A 22,169-nucleotide genomic window follows, 5' to 3' on the forward strand; every position below is an offset into this window, starting at 1 on the left:
AGCTTTATTCTGACACTGGTTAGGAACGGTGTTTGTGGTTACATCTTGGTCATTGAGTTTAGGGTGTGTGGGGATTCCATTTTGGTGCAGCGAGGCATTCCTTTGAAAGCCCCATACGTGGAATGTGTACCCTGTGGTCAGTTTTGGTGCGGAGAGTTCAGCAAGGAGCTGTATCAAGGTGTTCAGCCAGAGTCTTCTCCTGCTTCCCTGTTATGCTGAGAAGACTTGATGCTGGAAGCTGTTAGGAAACTGCCCAGAAGCTTCACATAAGATGTGATTTTAAACATAAAGGCTTGGTTTGCCAAATGATGGTAAATGCTTTGGAGGATCTTGAAGGGCCTAGAGTTTGTTTATTGGTGTTACGGGAGAAAGGCAGCTTCTACATGGATTTGAGGTAGGCCTTGAAGGATTGGGATAAGAGCAAAGCACTTTGTAATAGTGCAGCTGTAGTTTACATACTAGCTTACTTGATTCTGCTGAAACACTGAAGTAGGTTGTTGATAAGAGACCTGGGGCTCAGTGGTTGAAGTGACTTAACTCAGGACACCTAATACTAGTGTGCTGAGATGCAAACCCAAGTTTTTGGATTATGAGGGCCAACCGTATTACCATAAGCAAGTTGGTGAGAAGGGAGTTGACCTTGACAGGGAGAATAAAAGCTGGTTCTGGACAGATACTTTGGACTCCTGCTTCCTGCTGCCTCAGTGGGTGGTGGCTGTTCCTGAAGTAAGGCCTGATGCTGGGGCCTTAACCAAGCTGGTTAAGTTTCTGGGCACAAAGTTTCCACACAAATCTGGTTTAGGGCTAGCTCTTGAATGCTGACTTAGTTTTGTTGCCTTACGTGGTGTCAGAAGTACAGGCACAGGGTAAGTTTACTTATAAACGTTATGACTGTTAGCAGGTACCAAATACGTCTTCAGCTTTGGGCAGGAAAATGATTTCCAGGTGGGAAATACAGTTAGCCTGCAGTTTATTGTTTTTTTTTTTTTTTCCACTGGAGTTGTCTAGTCTTTGGAAGAGGTAGCAAGAAGGCAGTCTGAAAAGGTTACAGAACTTTCTTAACACCTGCTTAAGCAGGGTCAACTATCCAGTTTAACCTGCTTGTAAACTCTGTGGTCAGGAATAGAAGCACGGGTGGAAAACACTACTACTCGTTAATTTGTGCTAAATTAAAGTTCTTATCAGAATACCCCTGTGTTGAAGCAAGAGATAATACTAAAGAATCACTGTCAGTTTTTATGCTGCCATCCAGACTATTTTAAGGGCTGGGGTGGTGGTGATGTCTTAGACCTCCCAAAGCACTGTCAGGGAAATAAGTTGCATCCTCATGCTGCCAGGAGTAGATACTCTATAGCTGGCTCGGAGAATTTTAAGGTAAATCAGAGGGGAGATTTGAATCCAGGCCTCCTTGATCAAAGTTAAACTCACGTGTCAGAGGATAGTTTTCAGATTAGGGTTTATAGACCTGGCAGAAGGAGGAGACAGCTGGGATAAGATCCTTCTCTGTTGTTCTTATTTCCGTTTCTTCTCCAGACCATTTATTTAGAATTCCCAGGACAAATGGTATGGCTTTTGATGTTTCTTCATCAGTTTGAGCTTTGATCTTTAACCCTGGTCCTCCTGTTTCAGTCTTAGCTACTCTAACTCAATTTATATGGTCTGTGCTTTAATCTGTACTTTTATTTTGTTCTTAATATTAAAGGTTTAATGTTAAAGGTTTACAAGTTGATTTCATTCAGACCAGGTCTTAACTGTTCCCTGACAGTCAAGTTCACTTCTACCTTGAAGCCACTCTATGTAATAACATATATAATTATTAATTAAAGAGGAGATCATCTTTCCTTCTTACAGTTTTATTTTTGTGTACAGATTTGCTTAACCATCACTGAATTTCTAGGTCAGGTTCAGGTAACTGAAGAGCCTTTATAAGTAGTTTATATTGTCTAGACCCAAGGTATGCTGCAAACCCAGTCTGGAGCAAAATGGGAAATAACATCTTTCTAAAGACAGGCTTAGAAATCCTAATCCAGTAATTTAAGATGTTTCCTTTCTCGGGTAGCAGGGCTGAGTTATACCTGGCTGCTAGGCCACCATTCACAGGGATAGCCAAGAAAACAGGGTACAGGCCACCAAAAACAAGACCAACCAGTCCACCTCGTGTTATGGTACAGGTTTCACAATGTAAATCACCTGTATTCAAAGGTAAACTTACAAAACCTTTGTAAGATACGTGTGCCGTCAAAAATGGGATCACTGCCATTGGTAAGCCAGCAGCTACACGAGCCTGTGTCACATGTAGGATGCGTCGAAAGAGACTATTTGCTATTAGGCCACAGAGAGCAGCATTAAGTCCAATATATGTTGATCCATTTTCAAGCAGATTCCTTTCTGCTTCTGGAAGTTGGTTAATTTTTCTGGTTATGATTTCAATTAAGTTCTTGACAGTACCATCTGGTTTGTGATTTTCCATCTTGAGCCTTTTACTGCACCCCTTTACCCGGAATGCCGGTACCTTACGCTCTCCTCCCAGCGGTCGCTGCCTCCTCCGGTCTCCATCAGCCACGCGAGTGCTCACTCCAACCTTCGCTCAAGTCGCCCGGGCGCAGCCATTTTGGCTGACACGTGACCTCTTTCCTTCTTAAACTAAAGTAAATTCCGGGTAGGTCAAGTAATTAAGTGCAGAAAGTACAGCCATAGCAGCACTAGAAGAAAATTAAGAATGGCTTCTGTAATTTGGGGGTGTTCTAATCCTGACCCAAAGGCCAGGAACATAGGAAGACTATTTTTTAGTTTGACCACGTAAAAACAAAGTTATGCACAGCAAAAAATCCATCATAAGCAAAGTTGAAAGACAGGTAACAAGGTGGAAAAACTGGAAAAGTCAGTATTTGTCATATGGAAAGAACTACTACAAAAAGACAATGATGAATAAATACCAAAGGAAAGAAAGAGAAAGGAAAAATAAAGTGGACCAGTCAATATATGAAAAGATGTTTAACTTCAGGAAGAATCCAAGTAATGCAAATAAAAATGAGGTCATTTAAAAATCTGTTAGATAGATAAAGATTTTTAAAAGGTCAACAAAACCCAGTATTGACACTGGGTGGGGGAGCAAGCACCCTCATAGACTGGTGATGATATAAATTGGTAAGCTTTTCTGCTGGGCAGTTTATCAGCATGCATTACAGTTTAAAATATGCATACACTTTGACCTAGCAATTTCACTTCTAGAGATTCCTTTTAGAGATCCAGGGAGACAGTTAGTTGACATACAGTGTGTACTTGTGGAAAATTAGGTGAAACATAAATATCCCCTGATATTGGGAGTGTTGAGACACCCGTCTGCTTGTATAGTGGGATATGTTGATGATGTCCTTATTCATATCTGTTTTTATTGAGTGGGAGGGTGTCCATGACACATTTGAGTGGAAATAACAAATTACAGAAAAGCAGTATACGTATTGGGACCCCTTGGTATCAAAGTGTCTCCCTCCACTCTGGGCTTGTGCACACGCAGATAATGAGAGCCTGGGGTGCTGCTTCCCAGGATCACCAGAATGTTACTGTGGTAATCTCTGGATGATGGACTTAGGGTTATTTTAACTTTCTTGTATATTTCTATATAGTATACATCTGTGTGTATGTGCTCAAAGTGAGCAGATGTCATTTTTAAAATTGGAAAACATGAAGGGAATTTTGGAGATGGGAAAAGTACAGAATGCTGTTGGAATGTATGGCAGGTAGGAAGTGGGGAGCAGGGACCTCAAGAGTCCACAGAGAGCATCCCTACTCCTTTACATCTACCCAGATACATAGTGTAGAACCCTGTTGCAAAGGCAAGGGTAGCCCGCCCATGCTTTCATGACCTTGAGTTAGCTTGACTGGGTGGCTGTGATCAAATGAACTGGGTAGGGCTGACCCAGTTCTGTGTTTGCACCTAGTACAGCTGCACCCTTTTTGCACATACGTATCTGTTTGCCCGGCTTGTTCAGGCAAGGTCATGGGTTTGTTCTCTATACCAGTCATTTCCCCTTCCAGTACATTTCTTCCAAGGCACTGTCTGTAACCCTATCTCATTGGTGGTCAGGGAGAATTGAGTTGGGTTGGCCTAAGTCCAATCCCATAAAACCAAAGGCTTGTTGCTCAGTTAACTGGAATCATCTCAGAGGACAAAAGGCAGCTCTTTTTTATGTACTTGATTATACAATTCCTGAGGTTTCTACTTTGTCTCACTTATTCCATTCTCTCTTTCTCAAGGGCATGGGCTTTGCGCTTCATAATTTTCTTCTCCTCGTAATGCTTTTCATTGCCTAATTCAGTAATAGAGGCGGCATTAGTAAGCATTGACAGAAAATGATGAAATAAATAAGGCCAATGTGGGACTCTTCGGATGACTTTTTTTTTTTTTTTTTAAAGCAGAACTGGTTCTTCAGAGTTAGAGGAAAGCAGGGCTCCTTTGCATTACTGGAGGGTGTTGGAGGTGGGGTGGGCATGTGGATCCTACCCTAGCCTGGGAGCAGAGCACACTTCATTCCCTTCTTTGCCAGTTTGTCCCTCTTGCAGAGGGAGTGCTGTGCATTTGGAGCCGAGCAGGGACTTTTCTTACTTTCTCTAGAACAGCCTGTGCCGCAGACACTCAGGACACATTTTCTTTTTCTTTTTTTTTAAATTAATTAATTAATTAATTTATTTTTATGGCTGTGTTGGGTCTTCATTTCTGTGCGAGGGCTTTCTCTAGTTGCGGCAAGTGGGGGCCACTCTTCATCGCGGTGTGCGGGCCTCTCACTATCGCGGCCTCTCTTGTTGCGGAGCACAGGCTCCAGACGCGCAGGCTCAGTAGTTGTGGCTCACGGGCCTAGTTGCTCCGCGGCATGTGGGATCTTCCCAGACCAGGGCTCGAACCCGTGTCCCCTGCATTGGCAGGCAGATTCTCAACCACTGCGCCACCAGGGAAGCCCCAGGACACATTTTCTTAAACTCAGTGGAACCGTGGGCCCTGTCAGTGAGGTCCTGGCATTTGATGCTGAATTGTGGTAAAACTTTACAGATAGCCAGAATACCTTGACTTGACTGTCACTCTGGACTTGAGTTCTGTTTCAGCAGTGTTTTCTAGGCTTGTTTGAAATTTTAAGACTTAGTGAAGGCTTACTAACATTAACGTCCTGTTTCAGTTGTGCAGGAATTGAGACAGGTGAGAAGGAGGTCTTCTTCCGCTCTCTCGCTCTAGACCTTATCTTGAGAGCTAGACTGCTTTGGCGGTACTTCTGCTCCCCAGGGTTCTGGCTCCAGTTTGAATGCACTTGCTATATAAATGTGCCCTGATATGCCGTAATTGAATAAGTGTACGGAGAGGTTTGCAATCCCACCAGGTTAAATGATTACGTACCCTTAAACCACGTAGATTTTCCAACTCAATTAAACTACCCATTATCTCTTAAGTGACCAATAAAGCGTGCGATTATGCCTTACTTTGCAAGTGGGATTAATATCTGCTGTTTATCTCAAGATAAATATTGCTAACATAGCCTGGGAAAGCAATTTTATGCCCTCAAGAGTGAGGCACTGGAGGACTCAGATGTTGGGTATGAAGTTTTATCTTTCTGAACTGATTATGAAATATACTAAACATTTATATCGCTTTGTCTTTATAGACTGAAATCGCCAAGAGATTGAATACGATTTGTGCACAAGTCATCCCATTTCTGTCTCAGGAAGTAAGTAAAACTGTTCAGCTGTTAAAGTGCAATTATGTTGCTTCTCTGTTTGCAAATTAACTAGTTTTAAGATGTTAATTTTATCACGAGGAACAAGTGTGAAGAACATCTGTTACAGCTGAAGTGTGTAAACCCCCTGCTGTTCCATCTAACAGATCTGAGGGGACACTGTAGAAGTGGTGACAATAGCTCAACCTTAAATTAATTTTTTTTTGTGGAAAACTGCAAAACGACTATCAAGCATAAAGCTTTTCTTTCCTCAGAGGAGTAGTATAAATAAGCTTGATAGCTACTGATGATTCACGTGTCCTTTCTCTAGAGAGCTTTTCTTTTACTGCATTTTAAAAATGGTTCCATCAGGGTTGACTTGACCACAGGAGCAGGTATTTCATTTGTCCTTGTACATCAGGGCAGGTTGACTTAATGCTGTCCATGGAGGGAGTGGATGCCAATACTATTAAGGATAAGACCATTCATGTTACCTGTTCATGTTACTTTAGCTTATGGAGTTATATACATATATAAGCCATTTTATTAAGTTACAAAGTAATAGAAGTTCACCCTTAATATTTGAGAGGGAAAAGCTCTTTATGTGAGTAATCTATGACTCAAAACCAGTAATGTTTTAGTTTTCCCTTTACTTTTGGATACAAGCTAATAAATGCAAAACTGTTTTAAGTGTGTATAGGATGCTTATATCTTGAGACAGTGAAAAACTTATGGGCCTTGGAGCTGGAATACTGAGTGTTTGTTCTCACTGGCATCTACTTTTCCATGCTGGGTAGCACCATCTCTGCTGTTATTATGGCAGCCTTTTCCAGCATAGCATATACTCGATGTTACAGTTTAGATTTGTTGGCCGCCTTCTTCTTTTTTTTTTTTTTTTTAATTTATTTTTGGCTGCGTTGGGTCTTCCTTGCTGCGCTCGGGCTTTCTCTAGTTGCGGCGAGCGGGGGCTACTCTTTGTTGCGGAGCGCGGGCTTCTCATTGCAGTGGCTTCTCTTGTTGCGGAGCATGGGCTCTAGGCGTGCGGGCTTCAGTAGTTGTGGCTCGTGGGCTTAGTTGCACGTGGCTTGTGGGATCTTCCCGGACCAGGGCTCGAACCCGAGTCCCCTGCATTGGTAGGTGGATTTTTTTTTTTTTTAATTTTATTTATTTATTTTTGGCTGTGTTGGGTCTTCGTTTCTGTTTGAGGGCTTTCTCTAGTTGTGGCGAGCGGGGGCCACTCTTCATCGCAGTGCGCGGGCCTCTCACTGTCGCGGCCTTTCTTGTTGCGGAGCACAAGCTCCAGACGCGCAGGCTCAGTAGTTGTGGCTCACGGGCCTAGTTGCTCCGCGGCATGTGGGATCTTCCCAGACCAGGGCTCGAACCCGTGTCCCCTGCATTGGCAGGCAGATTCTCAACCACTGCGCCACCAGGGAAGCCCGGTAGGTGGATTTTAGCCACTGCGCCACCAGGGAGGTCCCCTGTTGGCCTTTTGAAGCCTGTTGTTCATTAGATTTTAGTAATCCTGGTCTCTGCTACAGTTTCCTTTCTCCCAAAGAGACCTGTGGCTTTGTTTTTATTTGTGAGTGGAGCTGGGAGGTGCGCAGGCTGTTTCCAGCCTGTGATCTCAGAGTGTGTGGGGGGCGGGGAGCGGGGTCTTTCCTTTCCCCTGTGGAGGGTGAAACATCTAGGGGCTAAAGGAGGAGAGGAATTCCCAGAGTTTCCAAAACCAACTGGTGGGTTGAGATTTGTTGACCAGAGAAGTGATTACAGGTTTAATATTTAAATTTTAAGTATCAAAAGGGGTGTTTTTAAATGGCTGTAAACTTTTCCTGCTCAAACTTATCATAGCAAACCCCCTTTGAGAACCAGGGTGATCTTCCAGATCCCATACTGTTTATTTTCTAAGGCCTCACGTTACCATTTTTGATGTCCTCCTTTGACTTTCTACCATTCCGAGCCCCAGATTCCCATCAGAAGTTAAGTGGTAACTGGTGTTGGTTAGAAATGAGGGATGCACCACTCTCAGTTTTCCTTTGCTGCTTGTCTGTGTGTTCTGTGGAACAATGTGTGCTCGAGCAAGTTCACATTTAAAGACATATTACACTTCAGTCTGCACCACATGTGGCATTTGTCTTATTGTTGGAAGGTACAGTGAAGGTCTTGGCTGCCTTGCTAACACTTTTCCCTTCTCCTTGTTTTCAAAGCATCAACAGCAGGTGGCCCAGGCTGTCGAACGTGCCAAACAGGTGACCATGGCAGAGCTGAATGCCATCATCGGGGTACGTGGCCTACCAGGTCTACCTCCTACAGTGTGTATAACCAGCTTTCATTTCTTCTTAATTTGTTGGCTTAATATCTATCTATCTATATATAATGTTGTGTCTCTTAATCTTAACCCATTTGATAAGCCGGGGGGCAGGGGGTGGCAGTGTCAGGTATGCTGAGGTGTGTAGGGGAAGAAAGATTAGCATAAGGGAGATGATAGAAACATTTTTAGGAGGGGAAGAAAAAATAAATCTTCTTTTCAATGGAAAAATAAATGTAGTTTATCCTGCTCCCTTAGGTTAAAGCTTTGGCAAGGGTTTTAAATACGTACTTTCCTTACTTCTGTTGTATAAACTTTAGATCCCAGTGAGGTCAAGACGTAGCTCGGCATTATTTCATTTCGTTGTCTTTTGCTTGTTTGCATTTTGCTTTCCCAGGGTATTAGAACCTATGCATAACTGTTTTGCTTTTCTTGTGCCTCTTTCATGAATTTTTAAGTGGCACCCCAATGAAAAGAAAGCCCTCTTGCTGCTGAAGAAGTGATGATTGTCTGCCCTAGTGCCCTCTAGCCTTTCACCAGGTTTCTGCTCTCCTGGGTTGACTTCAGTTAGTGCTCCTTGCTGGCAACTGGTTGTCAATCACAAGTCGTTTGCTCTGCATTCATGAGCCTGGTGAACTGTTGGGTCCATCCCCTGCATGAGTTCATCCCCCCGCCCCCTCACTGCAGGATCCAGGACGGTTCTCATGTTTTCTGCCCTTCCAGACTAAGCCAAAGAAGTAGCTGAAATAAGGGACCGTCCTTTCTGATTTTATTCATATGTGAGTGCCTTGAGCGGATTCAAATCACTCATTTATCAATTTATGTTAATTGCTTGTGAGAAGATGCCCTGCTGGTCTTTATAGTTCCCTCAGACACTTTGTAATGATAATTAGACATGCTGCTGTACGGATTAAGAGTGCCATAGTGCAGTGACGGCCACAGACAATGGAACCAGTTAATCCATCAGGGTTTAAAATTACATCCCAACTGGAGATGGAGAAAAAACATAAGAGCCAAGGAGGATTAAAGAATGAGCCTCAGCTTGAAAACTCTCCTTTCATCAGTTTCTCAATTGCAGATCTGCAGTCGGGTTGCCTGTGGTAAGCTATTGGCAGTCAATTAGGTGAAATAAACTGGGAGGGTGACCTTCATTTCCTTTTAATAGCTTTTTCCTCCCTGAAATGGGGAGCTTCAGTGGATTTTCAGCTTAAATTTTATTCAAGCTGCTTTATTACACTTGACAGCTTAGCTCTGCATAAACAATTCTTCCCTCCTCCTCTTCCCCACAGGTCTGGGCTCTGCATCTCTCCCCCTTAGTGTCACATGTTTGACTGTTACTTAGTGGGCTCTCTAATCACATTCAACAAAAAACACAATTACATCTGCATTTGTCTGCTGCCTTCTGTACCCTTTTCTTGTGTAATGAATTGCTTTATTTCAGAGATCAAATCAAATATTCACTGGTACTTTTGCATGTACCGTGTTTGATTAACAAAGACTAATAGCAAATTGTACTTGTAGCTCGAGCACAGAATTTTTTAGCCCAGATGAATGAGGATGGAAAAGCCTGTTTTGATTAAAGGAAAACATATGCAAAGCAGTTCTCAAGTACCCAGTTACACTTTGTGGAACATGTTTGTTTTCTGATAGGCTCTAAATTTTTACGTATCATCTCTCAGTGGTAAAACTTTGTACTCTTACATTCTCAAAGGCACTGCCCAATCCTATCCATTAGAAAGGAGGAAATTGTGTTAACCAGATGTTTATAGGTAATACTCATTTTGAGTTGAATCAGAAAATAAAAATAGCAGGTTGTTTTAGAAGGGCAGATGAATCGCTAATTTTATGAATGGCTTTAGTCCAGGAAACATGTTGTTGAGATTATAAAGGCAGATTAGCTCCGATAGCTAGCAACAATAACCCAGATCAGTGAATTGGGCCCAGCACAAGACTTAATGCCAGTTGCAGGTCTTCAGCATACTGGCATGTGCGGCTTTTATAATTGTAATTTTTGGATCAGTATATTAATTTATGTCAGCAGGCTCTTTTAAAGTTTGTAGTGATCAATAATTATCCCGCACCATAAGTTTCATGCTGTGGCGTATGCTTGATTTTTGCTTGAAAGGAATTGTGCGCGTCCTGGAAAATCGAAGTAGCATAAAATTGGGTTGACAATTCAGCAGACCTTTGCACCCCTTCATTGAACATGCAGTGTGTCAGCCTGTCTCCCCAGAGGGGAGGAGGCTCTGGGAGGCTGTCTGTTCCTACAAGCAGCAGCTGCGCGCAGGGTAAATGCAGCCCGGTCTGATAGCAGCTGTCAGTATTGTTCAGGGACCGACTTAGGGTAAAGAACACTGGGAGAGGCCATGCTCTTCGTCTGCATCGACTTTCAAGCTAAGAAAAGAAATAGTAATTTAACGGTTTAGACATCTATTACAAGTGTGAAAGATCATGAAAGAGTACCCTTTAAAATGCAAATGAGCTGAAACATTCTCATTCCCTTTAAGGTACAATCAAGGAGCTTACTGCTTGCTTGACAGGGCTACAGATATTTCTCTTTAGCAAACCTGGAAAAAGTTAAATCTTCTCAAGGACACCAGGCTTCTAGGTAAGCTCAGCTGTGTCCTGGGACTGTGGCTGCTCTTTTAGGAGGACGAGAGAGGTTATAGTTTTTTCCATTTTTGTAGAGTGAATTAACGGTGCCCATTTCTCACCAGCATAGAAAACTTAGTTCTCATATCTGACGGAAAATACTAAATTTTAAATCTTTTTCACCACAGCACCTGCCTTCAACTTACATAGATTCCTGGTATTTAAGAAAGATAAGCTTCTTAGATATTTGATACTTGGAGAAACTATTGAGATATTTTTTGTTATACTTTTTTTAAACAGCTTGACTGATGGCACATTTGGTAATTGGCAGACTAATAAGTGCAACCCTACTTTTTGAATTTTTCTTTTTATAAGCTCTTTTGCTCTTAAACATGTTATGTTCTTGTAACAATAAAAATGCAGAGATCTTAATAGATACAGAGTTTATTTGGTTTGGCACAAACTCCCTTGTACTTGAGAAAACAAGTTCATTGTGTTGTGGGAAGGAAACTTATTTATTTGAACCTTGGGTTTTTTTTTTTTTCCCCCCAAACATCAGGATAGTCTCCACAATTTAATCAGCATTCCTCAAAGATTTTTTTAGTTTGGAATGCTATTAAAAATGCTCAAAATGAAATAGGTTATTGACTGATGTAACATTTTATTTGTGGGATAGCTAATGGCTACCTGAAGGAAAGGAAAATTGACGGACGGGCTCTTCAGATCATTCCCCATTGTAGTATTTGGGGAGTTGGGAACTAAGAGCTCTCTTCTACCTGCTCTGATACTACGTAATTGATTTTAAGTTGAGATTGGGATTCCAGATAATTAATGTTATCTTTTAATTGGGTTTATATCACGTATAATTGGGTTTACATCACGTATAATTAATATAAATCATATAAATATAGATATGGATATATACATACCTGTACACACACAGATTTTTAAAAAATTGATGTGTAATTCACAGGTGAGATGCACAGCTCCTGAGTGTACAGATTGATCCTGGCACATGCACACACCCTGTAGCCCACACTCCTCTCTGGGTGCAGCTTGTTCCCACCTCCCCAGGAAGTCCCCTTGTGCTTCTTCTCAGCCAAGTTTTCCCACCCCCCTAAAGAAACATGGTTGCTTTTTGATTAAAAAGTAGAAGAATAAAAGAATAATTAGCAGAGTATGATTTTCTTTATTAAAACAGTTACATAGTTGTATATCTATTTCTAACCAAGTACCTACTGCCTAACTTCTCAGTGTTTTATGCTCATCTTTCTAAGACCGTTTGTATTGTGTTAACCTGGACAAAACCTGGGCCTAGGATGAGATGCACTTGGTTGGGACACTTTGCACTGCCACTTTTTATTTTTATTTTTAAAAAATATTTATTTATTTTATTTTTGGCTGCATGGGCTCTTAGTTGTGGCACCTGGGATCTTTTGTTGCGGGGCGTGGGCTTCTCTCTAGTTGTGGCACGCGGGCTGTCTAGTTGTGGCCTGCATGCTCAGTGGTTGCGGCACACGGGCTTAGTTGCCCTATGGCATGTGGGATCTTAGTTCCCAGACCAGGGATTGAACCTGTGTCCCCTGCATTGGAACGTGGATTCTTAACCACTGGACCACCAGGGAAGTCCTGGCACTGCCACTTTTTAGCTTTGTGACCTTGTACAGCCAGTTAACCTCTATCAGCGTCCTTCTACAGGATAATGGATAATACCATTTACCTTGCATGGCTTTTGTGGGGGTAAGACCTTGGCTGGCAGCCTTCAATGAGCATGTGGTGCTGACACCCTGAACTGAGGTTTTGTCTGCCTGGTTTCTCTCAGCACCTGTAGCAGATCTCTGGGTCCAGTTGGCCAAGCTCCTGTGAAGGGGCGATTGCTCCTAGCAGCAGGTCACCTCCTCCTTTGTCTTTTCTGGTGGTTACATGGATGTTGGTGTTTGAGATTAGACCCAGCCAGATGCTCTGCTCCTGCCATTAAGTTGTCGTGCTTGAATGATTTTTAATAAGGACTCAGAAGTGCAAAAGCACTGCCATTTAACTTTTGACGAACAAACTTATTAAAGTTCAGAACCGGGGGGAAAGTTAAGTTAGGGGAACAGATGGAGAGGTTTGAGAAGCAAAAATGTGAGGACAAGGCATCGTTGGCTTCCTTACTCAACATAAAGAGGAAAGGGCACCAGGCCGTTTGCTGGCTCTGAGAGGTGACGGGGATCCTTGTGATAGAATTGGAAGGAGAGAAGAGTTAGAAGACATGGACAGATGAACAGTTCCCCTACCACAAAATGCCAGATTTCTGATAGCTGCCTTGATGCTGACTGTTGGATATAAGAAAATTTAAACAATTTCCCATAGCAGTGCTATGAACGTCAGGAACTCAGGGAAATTTGGGGTTAATGTAAGCAACGTTTTTTGTCCTTTCTCATTTATTTGGATGTGATCTGACTTACTTTCCGTGAATATAACTTCTGTCAAGGCCTATGGGGCTCAGGTTTGGGGCTCCAGTTACTGGTCATGTGTGTATACTCCTGTTCCATAGGCAAATTTATAATTCTCTATACTTTAAAACAACTTAGTATGAAATAAAAGAAGTCTAGGGTGGTTTGTGGTGTCTATGTGTATTTATGTAGGTGATGGCTGTGAATACAAACTCCTGATGTGTCTGCAGAAGGAGCCTTCCTGTCCTTGAGAGATTGAGTTGTAGACCTAAAGGACTCCCTATTGTTGCAGGAGATGATTGGTTTAAGGATTAGCAAAAATGTTGGATTATTTTTTTCCTCTGGCTGTAGCTGTCAGACATCTATAGGATTGTAGTGTAGGAAGTTTAAGAGGATGAGGTTAGCCTCTTATTCTTATGAGTATGCAGTTAATCCCTGGAAAGCCCATCAATAACCCAGCTGTAAGTTTCTTTATAAAACAAATTCACCCTGAGAGAATAATGCATAGCCTGCTACCAAAGGGAGTAAATAAAATGATGACAACAAACATGGATCTTCCAGCTCTACCAGCTTCTGTTTAGTGACATACCTGCCACTTAAATTCCACCAGTCTAGCCCTTTTATTAATTTTCCAAAGAGATGGCGCAATATCGCAGAGAAGTCTTTTATGCATCCTACCTCTCCTTTAGGTCGAGCTAGTTTTTTTTTTTTGTTTAACTGAGGGTACAGCTAGGTATCTCTGACAAATGTAGAGCTTGGCTTCAGTGTCTGGGTTCTAGTGAATTAGGCAGTGTGCTTTTTATTTATTAGGAAACTTACTGAAGCATTGTCTACTTGTTCATTTCCCCATATATTTTCGTATGATTTTTATTTGGATTTCTTAGAAGAAGACATTATAACATTTTCCCTCTTTTCAGAGGAAGAAGAAAAATCTTCAGAATAGAAAGTTGAGCATCTCATTTTAGAAATTAGATCTATGCAGTTTTTTTTAATTGATAGATGACTTAACGTACCATATCATTCACCCTTTTAAACGCACACAGCTCCGTGGTTTTTAGTATATTCACAGACTTTTACAGCCATCACTACTATCTAATTCTTGAACATTTTCATCACTCCAAAAATAAACCCATATTCATTAGTAGTCAGGCCCCATGCCCCCTCCCCTCAACCCCCTGGCAACCACTAATCTTTCTATCTCTGTGGATTTGCCTGTTCTGAACATTTCATATAAATGGAATCATATGATATGTGGCCTTTTGTGTCTGGCTTATTTCACTTGCATAATGTTTTCAGGGTCTATAGATGTTGTAGCAAGTACTTCAGTCCTTTTTATTGATGAATGATACTCCATTTCATCAATATGCTGCATTTGTTTATCCAATCAGTTGCTGGTCATTTAGGTTGTTTCCACCTCTTGACTATTATGAATAATGCTGCTGTGAACATTTGTGTACAAATTTTTGTGTGGACATGTTTTCTTTTATCTGGTGTTTATATCTAGGAATGGAACTCTGGGGCATATGGTAACTCCATTTAGCTTAAACAACCAAGTGGCTGTACCATTTTACATTCCCCCCAGCAGTGGATGAGAATTCCAGTTTCTCTGCTTCTTCTCCAACACCTGTTATTGTCCATTGTTTTGATTCTAGCCCTCCTAGTGGGTGTGACGCGCTGTCTCTTTTGTGGTTTTGATTTGCATTTCTCTGATGGCTGATGATGCTGAGCATCTTTTCATCGAAACCTTATATGGTTTTTTTTTTTTTTTAAACATCTTTATTGGAGTATAATTGCTTTGCCATGGTGTGTTAGTTTCTGCTTTATAACAAAGTGAATCAGTTATACATATACACATGTTCCCATATCTCTTCCCTCTTGCGTCTCCCTCCCTCCCACCCTCCCCATCCCACCCCTCTAGGTGGTCACAAAGCACCGAGCTGATCTCCCTGTGCTATGCGGCTGCTTCCCACTAGCTATCGATTTTACATTTGGTAGTGTATATATGTCCATGCCACTCTCTCACCCTGTCACATCTTACCCCTCCCCCTCCCCATATCCTCAAGTCCATTCTCTAGTAGGTCTGTGTCTTTATTCCCGTCTTGCCACTAGGTTCTGCATGATTTTAGAAGTGGATCTACCTAAGTAAACATGGCTTTTAAAAATCTTATTCTAGTTTAGGTCTTTTAAGTCACGACGGAAACAGACACCCAGGGCAGGTAGGATGAATAAGTCAGGGGGATGATGCAGAATGAGTTGGCCTGTGTGGATTAGCTGAAATGCAGAAACAGTAAAGACGAGTTTAGATCCTTTTGAGAATTTTAGGCCTTCATCTTGGTGCCTGCCTACGTACAGGCCATCAGTGTTGCTTCTGCATCTCATTTTCTGTGTGCTCCTGCATCGAGATGGAGCCTCTCAGTGGATTTATGTATTTATTTATTTTATTGTCTTCAAGTGGCTTGCGAATTCTTGGCCCCAGCAAGCAGTTTCTGCCTGTTTATCACCCTTGCCCCCTTCACGCGAGAGGCCATCCACATGATGGGAAGTTTTCAGATAACTCCTGTAGTAGTGTCCTTGATGTTTCTCCTGCCACATAGCTCTTCCCCACTTTTCCCACTTGTTTATCATAGCATACCAATTTTCTTTTTCTGCACTCTCCCAAGATAAGAACTGAGTGTTTTAAATAACAGAGAAATAGCAGAAAATCAAGGAAGAATGACTTGGAGAGAACTGTCAATAAATGCTACTTTTCACTTTTTTTCCCCCCTTTAAAAGTGTTTAAATACCAAGTGCTATAAATGCCACTTACTGTCACGCTTTTAGCATTAAAGATGCTATTTTGGGGCATGGTTTTAGTTCTGGTTGGGTTCAGTTTGTGATCTGTGTGACATAGTTTTCCCAAAGGTTATAAAGTGGGTTAAATTTCAGAAATTCAGTGGTTGGTGATAAGGAACTTATTAGCGTCTAGTTGGGATGAGAGGGACGTTGGCCTTCGTTTTTATTCTGGTGTCCTTTCCACTTGTATAGGCAGCTCTGTGGTGATAAACCCTGTGCTACACCTGTTTTAGAAACAAAAATGTAGAAACCACTGCACAGTTATATTAAGGCTCTGAATGTAAACAGCAAAGTCAATTTCATATAGCAACATAATTGACCCAGTCTGCACTGGGTGAAATGTGAATTAAAATTCTAAATATGTGGCTGTTGTTTGACATGGATGAGGTTATTTTATTCCTTGCGGGTTTTCAGTATCACTGACTCAGTGTTTGGTGTTTGTTTTACTTGTCTCATTCCCAGCCTATTCAAATTGTTTGGGTTAAGAACAAGTACATTTATCTCCTTATGCCCCAAACTAAACCTTTCCCTAATCACCTTTGAGGCACCAGAACAGTATGTAAAAGTTCCCATTGTAGCTCTTTTCCCAAATTGTTTTGTAAAATGTGAAGTTTCTGTTTGTTTGTTTTGTTTTGAATTGTTAGTGGAGTCAGCATTAGGAAGCAGAGGCTCATTTTTTTTGAGCTGTGACAAGGTACTCGATGGGGAAGGGACAGTGAAAAGTGAATATTTTAAAGTACTTCTGGTTTTTAAGCAACAATTTGGCAAGTCCTTTGGCATATAAGAACATGGGTTCTAATGTAATGGGACAGAATTCCAGCTTAGATTGAGACCAGAATTTCTCACCCTCAGCACTGTTGACATTTTGGGCTCATGAATTCTCTGTGCTGGGGGCTGTCCGGTGCATTGTAGGACGTTTAACAGCATCCCCAGCCTCTACCTACTAGATGCCAGCAACACTTCTACTCGTCTTTCCCTTCCAGTTGTGACAACCACAAATGTCTCTAGATGTTGCCAAATGTCCCTGGGGTGGGGAAAGTGGTGCTGAAATTGTTTAAGAGCTACCAGTCTAGATTGATACGTATTACCCCAAACCACCATTGTTCATCAGAAATGCCTTTTCTGATAGCTTTATAAACTGTGTTGCTTATGTGTTCTGTGATGTATAAATCTATAAGCATTAACTTAAAGAAAATGTTTACTAATTAGTGCAAGCTAATGAATGGGTAGAAGGTTGAATTTTCCCAGCCAGCCTTGCTGTCATGTTGAGAAACATTATACAGTTTCCCTGATGATTTGGGTAGGTTTGGGTCTATGGAGGACTGATTCATGTAAATTCCCCTAATTGGCAGAGCCGTTGGATTTTTTGATGTGTTGCTGGCTATATAGCAATGTCAGGATCTCTTTTTTTGTAGCATATATTTTTAAGTAACATTCATGTTTCTTCCTTTTGCTGAAGATGATGAGTACTAGTCTGTCCCAGGTAAGCCGTGTTGAGAAAAAAATGTTCTTTAGGACACATGGGGCAAGTGGACTGCCCTTTTGGAGTCAGTTGTTTCAATCTCCTGGATGTGGGCCCTCTATTCATTTCAATAAATTTTTTATCTTAGAAATAACACTTATTACTTATTAAGCATCTTCTTCTGAGAGAAGCCAGAACTATCTCTGTTTCAGCTTGATTCTTCTTTATCAGCTTCCTTGGAAGAGAGCTAGAGCAAAAGATACTTTCCTTTTTCAGATGTAGGGTATTGGAAAGTGGGGACTGGAGAGATGGCACTCGTGAGTCATAAATCTAAGAACAAATTCCCATCTGTCACTGCTGGTGAGGTTGCATCGTGAAGATGGTTTTATTTCCGGGTAAATGCCCAATAGTGAATGTGGATTGTCTCTGGGTGTGCAGTATTGCATACCCTCAAGAGTATCTCCTTACCTGGGAAGGGAGAAACGTGAGGTCCTCGGTGGAGGAAGAGATTGCCCTCTTCCTTCCCCTTGCTTGGGAACACTAGGTCTGCAGCTGATTCCTTGTGAACAGGACTGGGCTGCTGGGGTCACAGGAGAAATGCTGTTCTAGGGAATAAAAGCTTTGCCATCATTGTTCTGGCTATGAGCCCCACGGCAAGCCACTCTTTCATCTGTGAAATGGGAGCCATTATGCCCGCCCACCCTTCCTCCCTCTGGTGTATTCTGAGCTGAGGCCAGATAAGGAAGCTGGAAATATTATCTAGGAGCGCTGCATGGTAGGATAAAGAAGTAGAATGTGAGGCAGCAGTATCCACGTTTCTTGGGTCTACAGCATCTTCAATAGCTGTGACTCATCCTGTCGCTACCTAGTTAGTACTCCTTTCATTTTGTGATAGGATTTATGCTTTTTTAAAAAAAAAGGAGGAAGAAGGAGCTTTCAAGATCGCCAAGCTAAGGATGGAAGAACCTAATTGCCTCTAATAATGGGCAGTGAGCTATCTCTTCAAGGGGCCTGGAAAGCTGGAGCAGGCTAGAGGTGGGACTTAGCCATGGCCAGTTAGGCTGTTGGATAGCCCTGTTGAGAGCTATTTGCCTAAAGGTTGAGTTTAACTTTGCAGGTCTGTTTCACAGCTGTGGCAAAGCCCCTTTATTTTATAAGCTTAGTCTTTCTTTTCAATAGTACATCAGAGAATGCTTTCCAGTTCATCTTTCCAAAAACCAGCTTGGGCTTGGCAGAAAATCTGCTTCCTTCTAGCATATCCAAATAGCACCTGAGACTGCCTTTGCTCTCACGTAAAATCACACGTCTGGAGTTGTTTTTTGGTGTCTCCATTTGGGGGGGAATTTTAGAGGGGGCCTGGGGGTGGGGTGCAGGGAAGGGTGATAGGGTTGGTATCCTCCACCCTTAACTATTTAACTATAGTTAAATTCCTTCCCCTCTGCTTAGCCTCTCTCATCTTCTTTAATCAGTGCCGTGCTTAATTACCCCACTGTACCCGCTTGTGTATGCATCACTGCCTTTCCCCCCAAGAAGCCGGACATTGCTTTTACTCTGAGTAATGATAGTAATCGCTGGTAGGGCAGACCTGTTCCTCCTCTTTCTCCGAGCACATTTCTTATGGCAGGTGTCTAGTTCCTAATTAAGTGCTAATGAGCATGCCTAGTGGACCGTGATGCTGTGCCAGCTCCTTCAGTTTTATGTCCTGCTATTGCCAAGCTCTTAAAAGGTGACGGAGCAAGAATTAGTGTCTTTGGGATGACAGGAAGGTGATTTTATGCATAAAGAAGTTGTTATTATGATCTCAAATGGTGAATGAGTAGTTTATAAACACTTTCCAAGAATACTATTAATGCTGCCTGCTCTGACCTCGCCCGTTTTCCAGTTTCCCTCGCATTAGAACTGTGCTCTCTTTGGAAGGAGTGGAGGTTTAAAGAGAAGGTTGGCTCCTAAAGATTTTTTAAAAGATACTAGGAGTGGTTGAAAATTTACTGTAAAATGACACTAGATGCCGATTTCTGCCTTTTAGGTGCTGCTTTCTCTTGCTCTTGAGTGCCGGAAGCATGTTTAGGATTCAGTCAAAGATCAGTGGTCAGGGTGAAAATTGCTGAAGATCTGGTGTGAAGATCTAATATATTCAGTACGTGCAAGGGTGTAATAAATAAAACGAGTAATTGAGTCCCAGGGAAGTAAGCACAAATCAGAATCTTAACAATTTCCTAACATTACACCTTAGAAATTGAGCTTTAATCGTTTTTACTGTCTCATCAAAGACGAGTTTTATGTTGGACAGCTGAAATGTGGCCAGATTTATGGTGCAAGGGCCATGGCTTGGGTACTTTTTCATTTCCTGCAACATATCTTAAATATAATAGATGAGAGCAGTGATAGTCTAATGTGAACAGGTTTCTAACTTCTGGAATGGGTTAAGTGATAGAGGCGAAGGCATTTGGGAACGGGGACTTGGTCATCGTGTTTGGAGTCCCACACAGCTGGTGGGAGTGCTTTCCTCAGCAAGGTTCTTGACCTGAGTCTTGGTGTTTTCCTCTGTGACACGGGAGGGGGGTGGGTTTGGGGCATGGGGCTCCGGAGAAAGGAAGGTATAAACAAAGTTTTGTCTCTAAGGTTCCTTCCATTTGTCACATGCGTGGCTCCCTGAGGGCTCCCTCTGTATGTGGTGGTACCGTGACTAGAGCACAGCCATGAGGGTCCTTCCTATGTTGACTTCACTTCCCTGCCACCTGGTGGGAGAAACTCAATGCCTTGAGCCCTGGCCATCTGTGAAATGGGAATATCGATACTTCCTCCATTCTGTGAGGGCTTGATGAGCTAAGGGCACACAAGTACATGAGAGATGCTAGTTCTTCCTGCTTTCTAAGTTCTGTTAACTAAAGATAATGTTTGGTTTTGTCTCATCCTAACATTGTGGTAAGTTAACGCAAGAATGCTGGGGTGCAATGGAGTCACCTAGTAACTGGTGACTAGTTGAGAATATAGTTACTGTATTATAGGATGCATATCTGCGCCTCCCCTGTTTTAACCTTTCTGAAGTCAGAATGAGTCTGAAATCTGTGGCATCTTAGATTCAATGATGCACTGGATTTCATCCTTGGAGGCGCTTAGAGATGGAACTCAGCACCGTGTGAGGGCTTACTAACTTATCCAGGTTTGCTAATAATCAATAGCTACACTTTCAGGGGGTGAGTTAGGCCAGAAAGTGACAGTGTCAATCTGAGGATTATGTTTTGGGAAGATTATATGATATCAAATAACTGAGCAGATGAAAGCTTTTGATGGACTGAAAGTGCTAACCACATTTTTTTCTCTCTTTCCTCCCTGTCTCTCTCCTTGCTCCCTTCCTCTGTGTGTGTGTGTGTGTGTCTGTGTATGTGTGTGTGTCGTCTGTGTGTGTGTGTGTGTGTGTGTGTGTGTGTCGAACCTCCTGTTCTGTCTCCTCCATCCTCTCCTGTCACGTCTGCTCTCTCTCCGGTTGCCACCACCACCGCCACCACTGCCACCTCCTCCCTCTCTCTCCCTCCTCCTCTTCCTCTCTCACCACCACCACCACCAACAGCAGCAGCAGTTGCAAGCTCAGCATCTTTCTCACGGCCATGGACCTCCAGTGCCCCTCACCCCTCACCCTTCGGGACTTCAGCCTCCTGGAATCCCGCCCCTCGGCGGCAGTGCCGGCCTCCTGGCGCTGTCTAGTGCTCTGAGTGGCCAGTCTCACTTGGCAATTAAAGATGACAAGAAGCACCACGATGCAGAGCACCACAGAGGTGAGAGGCCGGGCAAGCCGGATTAGGACCTTGCCCTAACACTCTTACAGTGCTGCAAAGTTTGTGCACCGCTAAAGAAAGCCCCAACCCATTCAGAGAGCAAACAATGAGCTAAGAGGAACTGTCTGTCGCACAGCTTGGCCACTGAAACACAGTTCACCCTGGAGGTTTTCAGGGTTTAACGTGGGCATCTGTAGATTTCTCCATCTCTTTAGATGGCAGGCATCTTGACATCTTGGCAACTGCCTCATTAATGCCAGTGGCCTGTACCATATTATGGAAAACTGTTAACTGCTTAATTGGGTAATTTTCAAAGAAAGTAATGTTGTTAAATGGGGCGAAATAAGAAGTTAAATTTGAAAGTGAATGTGTTCAAATGAAAGGTTTGATAATTGCATCTGTTACTACTTAGTTTCATAGGCTTTAATTCTAGTATGCATTAAATATTGGGCAAAATTGCACTTGACTAATTTTTGAAAAAAAGTAATTTATTCTGTCAAGAAATTTTAAAAAAATAGGCTTTTGTGTATGGTTAAACTGTAAATCTTATGTTTACAAAATACTGTAATTTTCAGGAAATCACTGTATTAGGAATGTGCAATGACTTATATAAATAAAAGCCATTTTTAAAACTGTTTGGGGCTTGTGTTCTAATTATTCCCCCCTTTTTTTTATTTCTGTTCTTGCCTCTGTGTCTGAACGGGCATGTCTGTGCGTTTCTTGGTAACCTCGGGAGCAGACAGAGAACCGGGCACAGTAAGTACCCTGACGCCTGCTGCACATAAACGCGTCCTCCCCCGCCTGCAGTGCACCCTCAGCCGCCTTTCTTTAAACACAGGCACAGACACGTATATTCTACTCTCTCTCAGCGACCTGTTGTTTTTCTTTTTCTTTCTTTTTTAAAAAAATATGACTGTTTCCCTCCACCCTTTGTCTTTTATATAAAACTTCCATCAGATGAGAGGGAGGCAAAGCTGTTTGCTATGATTACTCACTTGAAAATACACTTTGATCCCTATGTGCCCCAGACCCATTTAAAAAATATGTTTATCATTGCACTTCGAG

At 42.3% G+C, this 22,169-nt stretch overlaps 2 protein-coding genes across 5 annotated transcripts in view; one reads left to right on the forward strand and one right to left on the reverse strand.

Annotated features, from left to right (window-relative positions):
* The window catches only part of LOC133097893 (transducin-like enhancer protein 1), an 87,230-nt gene that overhangs the window by 22,927 nt on the left and 42,134 nt on the right, over positions 1-22,169 (forward strand). The window contains exons 5-8 of one of the 4 annotated variants that reach the window (XM_061200312.1): positions 5,652-5,714; positions 7,907-8,011; positions 20,900-21,104; positions 21,844-21,860. In XM_061200312.1, coding sequence (XP_061056295.1) covers positions 5,652-5,714; positions 7,907-8,011; positions 20,900-21,104; positions 21,844-21,860 — 390 coding nt within the window. Of the gene's footprint in view, positions 1-5,651; positions 5,715-7,906; positions 8,012-20,899; positions 21,105-21,843; positions 21,861-22,169 lie in introns of those variants that run through there. The other 3 variants (XM_061200313.1, XM_061200314.1, XM_061200315.1) reach the window with 3 other exon arrangements.
* Positions 1,856-2,621, reverse strand: LOC133098380 (transmembrane protein 126A). Its single transcript, XM_061201165.1, has 2 exons — positions 2,513-2,621; positions 1,856-2,477 (listed from the first exon to the last, which is right to left on the reverse strand). Exons 1-2 carry the CDS (start codon positions 2,554-2,556, stop codon positions 1,883-1,885), a joined length of 639 nt encoding a protein of 212 aa, XP_061057148.1. The 5' UTR covers positions 2,557-2,621; the 3' UTR covers positions 1,856-1,882.

The sequence above is a fragment of the Eubalaena glacialis genome, chromosome 9 (genome assembly GCF_028564815.1).
Source record: "Eubalaena glacialis isolate mEubGla1 chromosome 9, mEubGla1.1.hap2.+ XY, whole genome shotgun sequence".
NCBI classification, from domain to species: domain Eukaryota; kingdom Metazoa; phylum Chordata; class Mammalia; order Artiodactyla; family Balaenidae; genus Eubalaena; species Eubalaena glacialis.